This window comes from Sorex fumeus, unplaced genomic scaffold (assembly GCF_029834395.1).
Source record: "Sorex fumeus unplaced genomic scaffold, SorFum_2.1 ptg000265l, whole genome shotgun sequence".
In the NCBI taxonomy this organism is placed as follows: Eukaryota; Metazoa; Chordata; class Mammalia; order Eulipotyphla; family Soricidae; genus Sorex; species Sorex fumeus.
In genome coordinates, this window is record NW_026606322.1 from 30062436 (window position 1) to 30075524 (window position 13089).

At 39.0% G+C, this 13089-nt stretch overlaps 1 protein-coding gene across 1 annotated transcript; it reads left to right on the forward strand.

Annotated features, from left to right (window-relative positions):
- The first annotated feature begins 462 nt into the window (after positions 1 to 462).
- Positions 463 to 726, forward strand: LOC130018674 (keratin-associated protein 7-1). The gene has a single exon (XM_056109480.1). It carries the CDS (start codon positions 463 to 465, stop codon positions 724 to 726), a length of 264 nt encoding a protein of 87 aa, XP_055965455.1.
- Positions 727 to 13089: the final 12363 nt, after the last annotated feature.

Below are 13089 nucleotides of genomic sequence, written 5' to 3' on the forward strand. Positions count from 1 at the left end.
TGGGGAAAGAATTTCGAGAAGTAATAGAAGTGTTTGCTTTGTTGCTAAAGCTTTGTGAGAGCATCTAGGTCAGTGAAGAGCAATTTATAATCAGAGAATTTAGAGTCTCACATGATGCTGTCATCAGAGCAGTTAAATTATGGGACACTGATGAAAAGAATCCAAATATGTGTCAGGATGGTCAGTGACTTTGAAGGTCCACGGCATTCCTGTGCCAACAAAAAAAGCCAACAAAAACGTGGCCCATGAGTCTGTGGGTTCCTTTATATACATTTTATTAGCAAATAATAGGCAAATAATAGAATTATTTATGCAAATTGTGGGGAGGATGTCTAGACCAGGGTGTCATGCCCACCCGCTGGGGTATAAAAAGGCCCGTGCAGGAGGACACCTTCATTCCCACCTGAGTAACTCACTCCTGCAACCCACCCCAAGCCTTCTCCACTCCTCTCACTCACCACCATGACCCGTTTCTTTTGCTGCGGGAGCTACTTCCCAGGCTACCCTTGCTACGGAACCAATTTCCACGGGAACTTCAGAGCCACCCCCCTCAACTGCGTCGTGCCCCTGGGTTCCCCCCTGAACTATGGCTGTGGCTGCCATGGCTACAACTCCCTGGGTTACAGCTTCGGAGGTAGCAACATTGGCTACCTGGGCTGTGGCTACGGCGGCAGCTTCTGCAGACCCTGGGGCTCAGGTTCTGGCTTCGGCTACAGCACCTACTGATGAACCAAGAACGGCAGTCGACTACCCGGCTCTCCATCCTCTGGGCACAGAACAACCTGAAGAACCCGGGCTCTCAGATTACGCCTGGGAAATCCACCCCTCATCTTGCTGACTACTTTCTGAGACACTCCTCTTTGGTGATGTTGAACATGTCACCCAGCCATCCAATGCTTACCGACAGCCAAAGAAAGCAAGATGTACTTCCCTGACATAGCTGAATTTTAGCAGGGAAGTAACAATTTCCCTCTGACGGTTGCTCCGTGTCTTACTAAATTCTGCATCAGTACCAATCTGTTTTGGGTGTAGGTAGGAAGGGGTTTCACTATTTGTCTCTTAATAAATCTATTTCATCCAGCATAAACGATTTTGCTCTGGGTATTTATTTTATCGTGATTTTCTGCTCTTGAATCCATCCACACAAACCAGTTTCAACTTGGAAACATTGAGTTGATCCACATCTTATTCTGTTTTCACATTGCACACCTGCAGAGAATGGCACCAAACCATTTTGTACTTTTAGAAACTCCTGAAGAAGCGTGTGGGAATGTGGCTTAAAGGCACAGCACATGTTTTGTATGAGTGAAACTCTGAGTGAGTGTGAGCACCATATGGCTCCCGGAGCACTGTTGCATTGTACCCACAATAATAGTAACAGTTAACAATCTTTTTAAAGGCACACTTAAAGTGATCCAAATCCTTTTTTTTTCTTTTTGGGTCACACCGGGCAATGCACAGGGGTTATTCCTGGCTCTGCACTCAGGAATTACTCCTGGTGGTGCTCAGGGGACCATATGGGATGCTGAGAATCTAACTGGGCCTGCCACATGCAAGGCAAATGCTCTACCCGCCGTGCTATCGCTTCAGCCCCGCAATCTGAATTTTAAGCTAAATAAATTGCAAGTGCAATGTTTCTCTCACTGGTTATAAAGAGGAATAGTTCTTAGATTATGAATCCTCAAGAGACAAATTCTTCCTCTCATTTGTGACAAAAAATATTTAGAGTGATTTGAACCCCACAGACTGTGAAAGATGTCAACGAAATGCTCTGAGTACTCAAATTGTATTTTGGAGTGCCTGAGATTTGGTCAATAAACAGCTAAAATCACATAGTACTTCCCCCCACCCTTCTGGTAAATGGGATTTATTTATTTATTTATTTATTTATTTATTTTGTACCATCCTAACCTCTGATTGTAATACAGTGTTGTAAAAATGAAGCATTTATTCCTTGGAATGATAGCTGAAATCAAAAGCACTTGGAATGATATGTGTTGAACACTTAGAAAATGCTTTTCCATTGCTGTTTGAGAAGTCTGCTTCATTGGAGCAAAATACTTTGCCTGAATTAAAGTTGTTTCATTATCAAGTATTTATTGCACTCTTACTGCTCTCAGAGTAGATACTCAAAATTTGTTTATTGACCTGCTTTATTAAATATGTTTTTAGACACAGAAGAGATTATCATAGACTCCAATACAAAATGTACTTAAATAGGCTTGAGCTCTGACTATTCTTCTAAACATTTTGGGACCTTAAAATCACCTAAAATACTAGGACCTGAGAATCTATTTTTTTAAAGCAACGCTTAATTAATAGATACGAAATAACTATAGAGCCACTCACTCATTGTCTTAAGCTTTAAAAGCACTAAGATAAAAGACAATTCTTGCCCGCAAGTGTTGAGTCCTATTTTATGCCATTAATGTGATATAGATGATTATTCAAAGATATGTTCCTGACTCATTTCCTTCAAGGACTCAAAAGCAAGACAGCTAATGATAGAGCTATATATATCAAGCTTGTTTACTTAAGAAGAAGGACAAGGGGCTGGACATATAGCAAAACATGATGAATGTCTGAGGTCTGGGTTTGATCTCTTATATAACATGGTCCTGATCAATGCTAGAAGTGACCTCAAGCAGAACCAAAAATAGCCCCTGAACACTCCGGTTTGATTTATTTGCTTATACATATACATATGCACACATACTTTTAATATATAAAAATTGATAAAGTTTCTGTCTGTAAAAAAAAACAAAAGAAAGAAGCAAGTACAATACAATGGTCAAAATTAAGAAATTTAAGTTTGCTGTCAAAGTATTATCTAATTGCAATGCATACTCAAATTTTCTTGCTTGTCCTAATAATGCCCATGGTGATTATTCTATTCCTAACTACCAACCAATGTCATGTGTGTTTCTTTAATTTCCTTCAATTGGGATCTGTACCTCAGGCTTTCTTCCTCTGTGTTGACTTTTCATCATTGTGAAAGATGTGGGTACTGAGGATGTGGCTATAGAGGCAGAACATATACCTTGCAGTTCTCAGATTCTAAATTTGATCCCTGGCATTGTAACACATCTGAGCACCACTGTGGGTAACCCCCCCGCCCCCGAGTGGTCCCCAACATTGTCAGCTGTGACCCCCCTATGAAAGAAGGGAGGGGAATTAATTTAGAATGTTCCTTGGTTTGGGTGGATCTGAGTCTTTTCACAATTTAAGTCCACATTGTGTATTTTGTTGTTTTTGTTTTGGGAGTATTCAGGAACGACGCCCTGGCTGTACTCAGGGTACAAGGTTCAGTATCAAGGATCAAATCAGGATCAGATTCATGCAAGGCAGACATCTTAAGCCCTGTACTAGCTCTCTGGCTGCATTATGCATTTTTGTTTTGTTTTGGGCCACATAGGGCAGTATTCTGGGCTTACTCTTGGTCCTGTGCTCAGGAATCAGTCCTGGTGGAACTCAAAGGACCATATGGGGTGCCAGAGATCAAACCTAGGTCAGCCACTTGCAAGGCAAGTACCCTAACCATTGTTCTATTGCTTCAGCTTCATTGCTTCAGCTGATATATATATATATATATATATATATATATATATATATCTGTATATATATCACTGTATCGCTGTCATCTCATTGTTCATCTGTTTACTTGAGCGGGCACCAGTAACATCTCCATTCGTCCCAGTCCTGAGATTTTAGCAACCTCTCCTTATTTGTCTTTCCCAACGCTGCTATATTGGAGGCTCTTTCAGGGTCAGGGGAATGAGACCCGCTATTGTTACTGTTTTTGGCATATGGAATATGCCACGGGTAGCTTGCCAGGCACTGACGTTGGGTGAGATACTCTCGATAGCTTGCCGGGCTCTCTGGAATATATATATATATATTCCCTCTATGATTTGTTGCCTACTGTCTGAACCCCATCAAATATGGTATGGTAATTATGAAAAATGTGTAGGGACTGTCTTATGATGTGTCCAGGAATATGTTCACTCATATGTGAGGCTTGGCCCGAGCATGTGGAAAGTGGCCTGGAGCATGGCAGCAGTTGAGTAGTGGAGGTCGGCTGCTGGGTCTGGGTTCCTTGGGGCAGGGAGGGCTTTCACCTGCCCCCTCTGGGGCACCCTGAGTGAAAGCAGTCTGGTGCGGAGTCCAGTGGCATGGCTATGGGGACCTCATTTTATGCTCCCTTCTGGGAGAAGCAGCTGTGAGTTCTGGAGGGTGGCTAATGAGGAGATTATCTGATACCAGCAGGAAGTAGTTTATCTGTGTGACCTCTGGGGGAGTCTGGAGACTGGGGGAAACAGGCAGAGGATGTCTGCTCCCAGTCCCGTCTAGCCCAGAGTACAAGGCCACAATGTTTCCACATTACCTGGGTTCTGTGTGGAACTTTGTGACTAATGTGCTTTGCTTTTGGTTTTTTTTTGGGCCACACCTGGTGATGCTCAGGGCTTACTCCTGGCTCTGCACTCAGGAATTACTCCTGGCAGTGCTCAGGGGACCTTATGAAATGCTGGGATGGAACTTTAGTTAGCCACTTGCAAGGGAAACACCCTCCCCACTGTACTATTGCTCTGATCCCCATTATCTATTTTTAATCAAGCTGTCTTAGGAGTGATGTGGAATCCCTCAAAGTCTCATATCAAAATAGCATTATATTGGATTATGCATTTTGGTTGGTGCTAAATTTGGTCACTTGTTGGGAGTAGTTTCACTCAAGTTTCTTTACTGTAAACCTGTTATTTCTCCCTTTCTTTTATTAATTTGTATGTGACTGTTTTTATACTATATCTACAGTCTTCCTTATAAGGCTTTTACTTGCTAATTTTAGTGTCTATTCACATATTATAATCTTATAAGTCCTTTTGTTATTAGCTGGAACATGCTACAAGAATAAACATTTTCTTATTGATTCAATTTTTGTTAGTGTATTTGTGTAAATATGGTCTCATGAATTCTTATTTTATTCCATGTTTTAAACTATTAGTATAATTAAACTAATAACATAATTAATTTTGATGTTCAAATTTCCCCCTATTTGGACAGTAGGAATATTTTCTTTCTGGTTCAGCTATTCTTTAGAAGTGTTCCCATTGCTCTTTGATCTTTTCCTTATTCTGTCCTGCAATAGGTTTATCATAAATTTTCCAGGCTCAAAATACTCTAGGCTTACAATATTTCAGGCTCATCATGATTTTTTCAGTCACAGAACCATTGGTTTCTCCCTAGACTCTTTATCCCATAAAAGAAGACTGGAATTTAGAAATGAAGAAATAGGTATTATGTATTCTTCTTGCTGTACATAATTGCTGTGTGCATTCATTTCTGCCCTATCATATGCCAATTATTATTGACACCTGTAATTCTTTAAGATTTAATAATACATTAAGAAGCTGCACTGGAACTGTGTGGATGGGAAGAAGCTCATTGACAACAAGCATTTCCTTTTGGATGAGATGAGGATTGACTGCATTTTGGGGGGCATCTCCAAATGTATAGTGCAAAGGTCATATTCCCTGAAGTACCCTTTGCTTCATGTAGATTTTTTATCACTTTATTTCTGCCTGAGTTCCTGCATTTTTCTTAGTATTGTGAATCCTAGTTTTCTTTAGAAATTTAAAGAAAGGATTCACTCTTTGCCTGTAGTTCTCTCTTCTCATAGTTTTAGCCAGAGCTTCTTTCTTTCTGAATTTCCTCTATCTCTTTTCCTTCATCCAAAAGTTCAATCTCTCTTCTACTATAATTCTCCAACTGATCTCTCTGTTATTTTTGGCTCCAACCTTAATAATAATTTAATGGATTCCGGGGAAATAGAGGAGAAATTCATGTGCGGTTCATTCACCATCTTAGTGAATGAACATGTACACACATATACACATGTACACACATTCCTTGAAAAGAATCACAAGGGATTAAGCACAACACCTTGCCTCCTCTTCCCCTGCAGTAATCATTGACTAGATGATTATGTATTGAATGATACAACAGATACTTTTCTAGTTTTTCAGGAAAGTTCTATCATCTACCATATTACTGAAGAGGAAATTCATATTGAAAAGTTAAATAATTTGATGTGTGTCACTCCTTTGTAGAGAAAGATGCTAAGATATAGTGAAGGGCATTCGGTAGTCCTCCAAAGCGAAACATGTTAGTAGCTTAAAAACTATGGAACTCTTTCTAAGAAATAGTTCTGCTTAACGCTGTTACTTTCTTCCCATTTGGAGTTATACCTTATATTACATAGTGAGTTACAATTTAAAATACACCATGGAATCTTATATAATCATGCAAAATATTTTGAGAGATAAATATCATTTGGAAATGGATAAAAATGAGGTTATTCCACCAAATTATTTGTGCAGATATTTACCAGCTTGGAAAACTGATTCTTGAGTTAAGGTTTCAAACTAATATTTTGTGGTTCCATCCATGCTCTTTGACCCAACACTGATACAAGAGACAGAATGTTCTTTATGCATATTTTTGAGAGAGGATTCCCAAGCAGTGGTTTGTCAGGGATTTTTGGGTCACTTCTGGTGATTCTCATACAATGAACCAACGATTCAATGCAAGAGTATAATGGTGCAGGGTTAGGTCCTGAGGTATCAGAGGCTACCCAGTGCACCCTGATGCTGCCCCCAGGTCTCTAGGATAATACCATGTGATGCCAAGATGGAGAAAAGGTTGATAGCTTGCAAAGCATTTGCCTTCACCCTGTACTATCTCTCAGTCCTCATCTCAACTTGAAACTGATTGAGATGGTCAAGATTTTCTATTAACTGCACATTTGTGTCAAATAAATTTTAATAATTATCAGACTCTATTTTTTAAAATGTAGATGCCAAGCTTTTTAGTTTCTATCCTTATCACCTTCAAGATCTGTGATTGATCTCATATTCATTTTATTTACTTTTTGTCTCCATTTGCATTCTTCTTATCTCTTACCTGGATTGACACACCGTTTTCCTCTCTGATCTAACTCTCAGGGTTTACTCCATCTTTGATACAGTAAACATAGTCAACACACAAATTACAAATTCATTAATACAGATTTCTGAAAATAAATCTCTGCTACTATTTTTCAGGATAAAAGTCCATGATTGGTTCTTAAAATTGCCAGTTTTCCTATTTTTATGTCCTACCTCTCCCCAACATGCTTCCCTTTCTTTTGCAGTGGAACCTTCCATTGTTTTTAGTTCCTGCACACTTCTTTATCTAGTGCAGTGTTTTTCAACCTTCATCCAATAGTGGCCTCCTTCTAATCTAGTTTCCTTCCTGAATCCCACCCACTGCCTGTGCTACTTGAGTTGGACCTTGAATCTCATGCCATGCCCCTCTATTTTCACTAGTGCTCCCCCAATATGACACCTGGTTGAGAAATACTGATCTAGTGAGCTCCTATAGATTCTTCAAAAGGGATCTTCCTTTGTTCCAGTTGATTAGCCAAAGGTCTTTTTATTTTAGTGTATATGCTGCCAAATCTTACCAACCAAGAGCACAGGAAGACACCTATGTTAAATAAAGCTTGGTATATCAACTTGTTGCCAAAACAGAGACTGTACCACGTAAGAATCTGCAGGATGTAGAAGTAAGAGTATTAGGAGGGGCTTAAGAGGACTAAATGAAGCCTGTGGTCTCTTCTGGGTTCTGTACCTGATGTAATAAAATGATTACAGACTTCATGGTTCATAGAGTTATTTTATTACAGTTTTGAAGGTCAGGAATTCAAAATGGGTTTTGCTGAGTTCATATCAAAATATTGATTCATTCATTCACTGTCCAGGAGGTGGCCTTTCTTGCCTTTCCCGACTCTCTAAGTTACTTCAATCCTTGTTTGTTCTTTCCTCTGTCTTCGGAGATATCATGTGAAGTAAAACCAGGAGAAGAAGGATGATATCACTTATATGTGGTACTTAGAATAACTGGATTAATACAATGTCTTCAGTGGGGGATGCCCAGATCACCCTTGACCCCAGAACATAAAGGAGAAGCTACAGGGGGCAGGATTCAGGTATATAGATGGTGCTAAAGAATAAGAGAGCTAAATATCAATACAACAATTCAACAACGCTAAAATTATTAGACCCAAACTTTAACAATCAAACTTAATAAAAGAGTGCTTGTTGGGAGAGCAGGTTGGGAGTGTTGGGGGGGATATGGGAGGGAACCTGGGAACATTGGTGGAGAGAAGTTGACACTGGTGGTGGGATTGGTGCTGGAACACTTTTATGTCTAAAATTCAACTATGGATAATTCTGCAAATTATAGTGCTTTAATAAAATTGAACAGAAAATAGAATATAATTTTAAACAGGAAAAACATAAAAAAGTAGGGTAACATCATCAGATCTTGCCTTGCCTTGGACTCTAACCCTTGTACTCTCTTCTTTCACTTTCAAGATTCTTTTGCATCTATTAAGTGTACCAGATAATTCAGGATAATCTCCTTTCCTCAATACTAGTGAATTAGCAAACTTCCTTCTTTCTCTAGGTGGTGAAATAAAACAAACATCAAAGTTGGAGATCAGGATGAGATTGATTGGGGTGGAGGTATCATTAAAGTGCCCACAGTTACTCTCAGAGAGTGAGCCTAAATTTATGATTGGGTAACCTATGTTTTTATTTAGAAGGTAGGATAAGTCTAATGCTATCACTGATAAAGAGGAAGGAGTCACTGACGATGGTGTCCAGTCATTTCTGTGAGCAGCATTCATATTTCCCTCAGTTCTCAGACCTGATCACAGAATGGTCTTATTTGTATCATGGACACGGACTGACCTGGGCACCTGGATGTTTTGTGTTTGAGAGCTCATGTATGGGATGTGGGGCAAGCCTTACTATTCAATTTTCTCTTTATCTTTCTCATCGTGATTAATTGATGATGCCCATAAGCCTGATTCCCTCCCTGTAGGCTGTTGATTGTCACTTTCTTGGGAAGGGTCCATGTTTTAGTCAATGTGCCTCTTACTAATATTGCATGCTAGAAACCTGAAACATATTTGTTAAATGAACCTCCTTATTTAAAGCCTTAAAGGGAAAAACTAATCCCTTTCTACTTTAAGTGTGTTCAGCTGATTATAATATTGGCATCATCTGGGAGCTTATGCAAAATGTGGGATCCTGAACTTTTCCTCAATAAAAATAATCTCTGCACTTTGACAGGATTCTTAGATGATTTGTATGCATGTAAAGCTAAAGCTAAATGGGTCCACTCCTCTTGGTTCTTCTCCAACCGGAAGTAGTGATGACTCACTGTTGATTTTGTAAGTGTTGAGGAAATAGTAGAAACATTTTCAGCAGAAAATAAAATAGTTGGAAAAGTAATTTTCCTTACTGTTTTCTATTTTTTATTGGGATTTGTTGAAAAAATTACTTAAAGCTCTTCCTATGCTCTGAGAATAGATGAAAAGCACCTACAATAGTGAACTTTTTCCTAGACAAAGAGAGATGTTTTTGCTTTTTAAGAACTGCCAGGCAGAAAATTGACAGGATAAGTATATGGACCCCTGAATGCATAATAAAATATTCCCCCCAAATATCCATTATTTTCTCAAATGCCAGTTCTCTTCAAGTGACTTCTGACATTATCTTTGACAATGGTATTGGTACTACATTTTCTATTTTTCTGACCTTTTTAATCATGCTTCCTTCTTAATAATCTGCTTCACAAGTCAGCACCATTATTTTCTATCTCCAGGCTTCTGTGTCCAATGCCTTCAGTTATAACTACAGAATTTTCAAGATGTCTTGAAGGCACAGACTTAAAATTGTTAATCTATTTTTTGACACTGCTTTTAATCCATTGAATTAAAATGATCTTATTTTTGTATTTATTTCTTTATTTTGATGGTGTCAGAAATAATATATGTTAATTTTTAATTAGTATTAACATTGGAGAAATAATGATTTTAGCAGATTTTGCTTGCCATCATTTGTTTTTCTACACTGCTACGATAGATTTTTCAAGATGACCAGGATGATACACTCTCAGCCTCTCAAAGGACAACTGATGAATAAATAAGTTGAAGCATTAGACTTCTCTCCTTGATGATTACGGTTTAGTACTGAGATGTCACAACAAGTCCCAATTTTGTTTTTTTATTCTTTAATTGCACACTTGATCTTAGCCAAAAGGCTGAGGAGGACAGTGACAGTGATTCTTTAATTAACCCAGTTTGCAGTTTGTGCCACGCTTTCAATTTACAGGCATTTCCAGATATTTACCAAACCAATGTTCATAGCAGCACTATTTATAATAGCCAAAACATGCAATCACTTAGAGGGTGGCCACTGGGGATTGGCTGGATAAAGAATGCATGGAGTACATTACATTAAAAATGATAAAATCATGGCTTTGAGAACAAAATGGCCAGAACTCAGGATGGTTATGCCTAGTAATATAAAGAAGCAAAAGCCAATTGCCTTATGATTTCACTTATGTGGAATCTAAATAACTAAAGCAAGCAAACTGTTGAAAAATAAAATTAACTCCTAGATGCAGTGAAAATTATTGTGACTGGCAGAGAAAAAAGGAAGGGGTGGGAAGAAGGAAAGAAGGAGTCAGTTGATAAGTGAGAAAACAGAACTTTGGTGGTGAGTGTGGAGAATCTTATACACATGTAGTAGTGAATGCTATACGCTTGAAGTTCTATGGTATGGTTAATCAATGAGAAATAACTAACATGTGTAATATCAGACTCAAATATGGCTTTGGCATCCAAGAAGAGGACCGCAGCTCTTCCATTTGTGTCACCAATAAGAGAGGGTAATAGATGCTGAAAAGACCTTCCTGTCCTAACAGTGACTAAATGCTTGCCATAAAAAGTTTCCTTCCTCGGAGTCATTTTTTTTTCATGTTGGTTGTGAAATGCAGGCCGGGTGCTGCTGACAGGAGTCGGGGAGCCTATTGTGCGTCCAGGCATTGTTGTGGCGTCATATTATTTCTGAAGAAACCACATGGGTTCTACATCAAATGCAAAGCTTCATTAATTAGGTGCTCACTCTCATCATCAGTCAACGAGCCTCACATATGTGGTTTAGCCCCCAAAGTGCTGAGATAGCAAGGTATTGAAATTGAGCTTCAAGTTAGCTCCAAGTGTTAGTCAGCACCAGTTATGTGACCCTTTGGGTCTATATTGCATGGTAATCATATTTGAATACATGTAATCTTGACTTTAGATCAGCGTATTTTGACCTCAGCTCTTATTGATATTTGAGACTGGATAGTTCTTTGTTGTGGGGTCCATGGTGTGCATTACAGGATGTTTGGCAGTATCACTGGCCTCAAACCATTTGAAGCCAAGCTGTAGACTGCCAGTCATGACAGACAGAGGTGTCTCTAAGCTTTGCTGCAAGTTCGCGGAAGAGCAAATGTTGCCTTCAATGATAGGTCCCATCAACTCTGATGATTAAATCTGCTAAAAGTGTGTCTTCTTTTTCTATATATTTTTTCATAATACTCGTCCCCTTATGAGTTGTTTATCTTCTTAAAAGTGGTGTATTTTTAAAAGATAATTTACCGCAGAACACTACATATTGTTCAAGGTATGCCCAAAGCAGTTTTTTTTAATTATTATTATTAGAATCACTGGACTCTTTATTTAAAGTGTGGGTTGCTTGGCTCCACTCCAGACTCAGTGGGTTAGAATGTCCAGGGATGGAACTCAGAAAATGCATTTTAAGCAAATTCCTCGGGAGATTCTTGCACAGATGACATTTTAAAAATGATTGCAGTAGATTCTCTTAAGGAAGCTTTGGTGCTTCTCTTCTGCCATTCTATTGATGTGTTTGGCTTCTCAAAGCATAGCTACTGGGAGAAAGCTCATCAGTTTGTCTTCACAGGAAAGGGGTGCTATGTGGCAAGCCAAGCTAGTTGTCCAGGTTTCAATGAGATAAGGTTGAATTGTACTTTTGACATATCAGAGAGTTCAATATAGAATCAAACAACAGTGAAGACAAAAGCCCTAGGATGCCAATTTACCTTATTTCTAGTTGAAGGAGTTGGGGTTCAAAAAAGTGATGGTCTTAACTTCTCACAGGATGTCAGTGGCCCCATTGTGTTGAGGAGATTCTTTTATTCCTTTGATGATTTGTCATTTATTGAATTCCCACAAATATATCCAGCAGGGAGGAAGACCTTGGGGAACCAAAGGTGGCACAGGAAATCATTTTGCTAATTGAGAAGCAAGTCTAGACAGACGGGCATTGATTATACCAGTAAAGCTTACAGTACAACTCTGAATAGTGCTATATTCTGGAAAGGGAGATGGCAGTTCACTGGGGTACTCCAGGTAGACTTTACTAATCCACACTGGTGGTGGAAGTGACAAAAAGACCTCCCAAAAGCAAGTGATCTGGTGTCAAAGATTCGCAGGAATTTACACAAAGAGTAGAGAAGAGAATTACATGCAGAAAAACAATCAAGAGCCAAGACTGGAGGGAGACAAAATATGATCTGTTTGAAAATGAAAAATCTAACTATATCAAATCTAAACTAGGATGAGGGTTTTTAGGTAAGCATAAAGTTTGAAGAAATTGAATCTGAATGCAATGGGAAGCTATTAGCTATTTTCATGTATTATTTTTTATATGTTATGTGTGTGTCTATCATAACCAGATCTGCATTTGGTTATGCTGGCATTGGTTATGTAGGCATTTCCCAATGCTGGCAGTGGGAACATAATCCCAAGAAGGAAATCTCTCTTGGCTTTGAGGTCGCTATTGCTATCTAGGGATATAAATCGGGGCTTGCATTAGGTAGTGTGGTAGGTGAAATACTTGATCTCCAAAGTGGATCTCTCTGTCACCTGTGAATGTGTTTAAAGCATGTGTATTAGCATTCATGTGAAAAAGTATTGGCAGACGTGATCAAGGGTTTAGAGACAGTTACGTAGAGAAAGGTTACAGGAGGGTCAGTATTAGTAGGAGGAGGTGTGGTAGCAGAAGAAGAGGTTAGTTTGATGGAAGGAAATGGCCACACCTTAGAGGGTGTAGGTGATCTCTGGAAGCTAAACAAAGTCAAACATGAATCGCCTTTCCTGTGCCCCCTTCTCTCCTGTAGGCAGCAGGAACTGGTCTT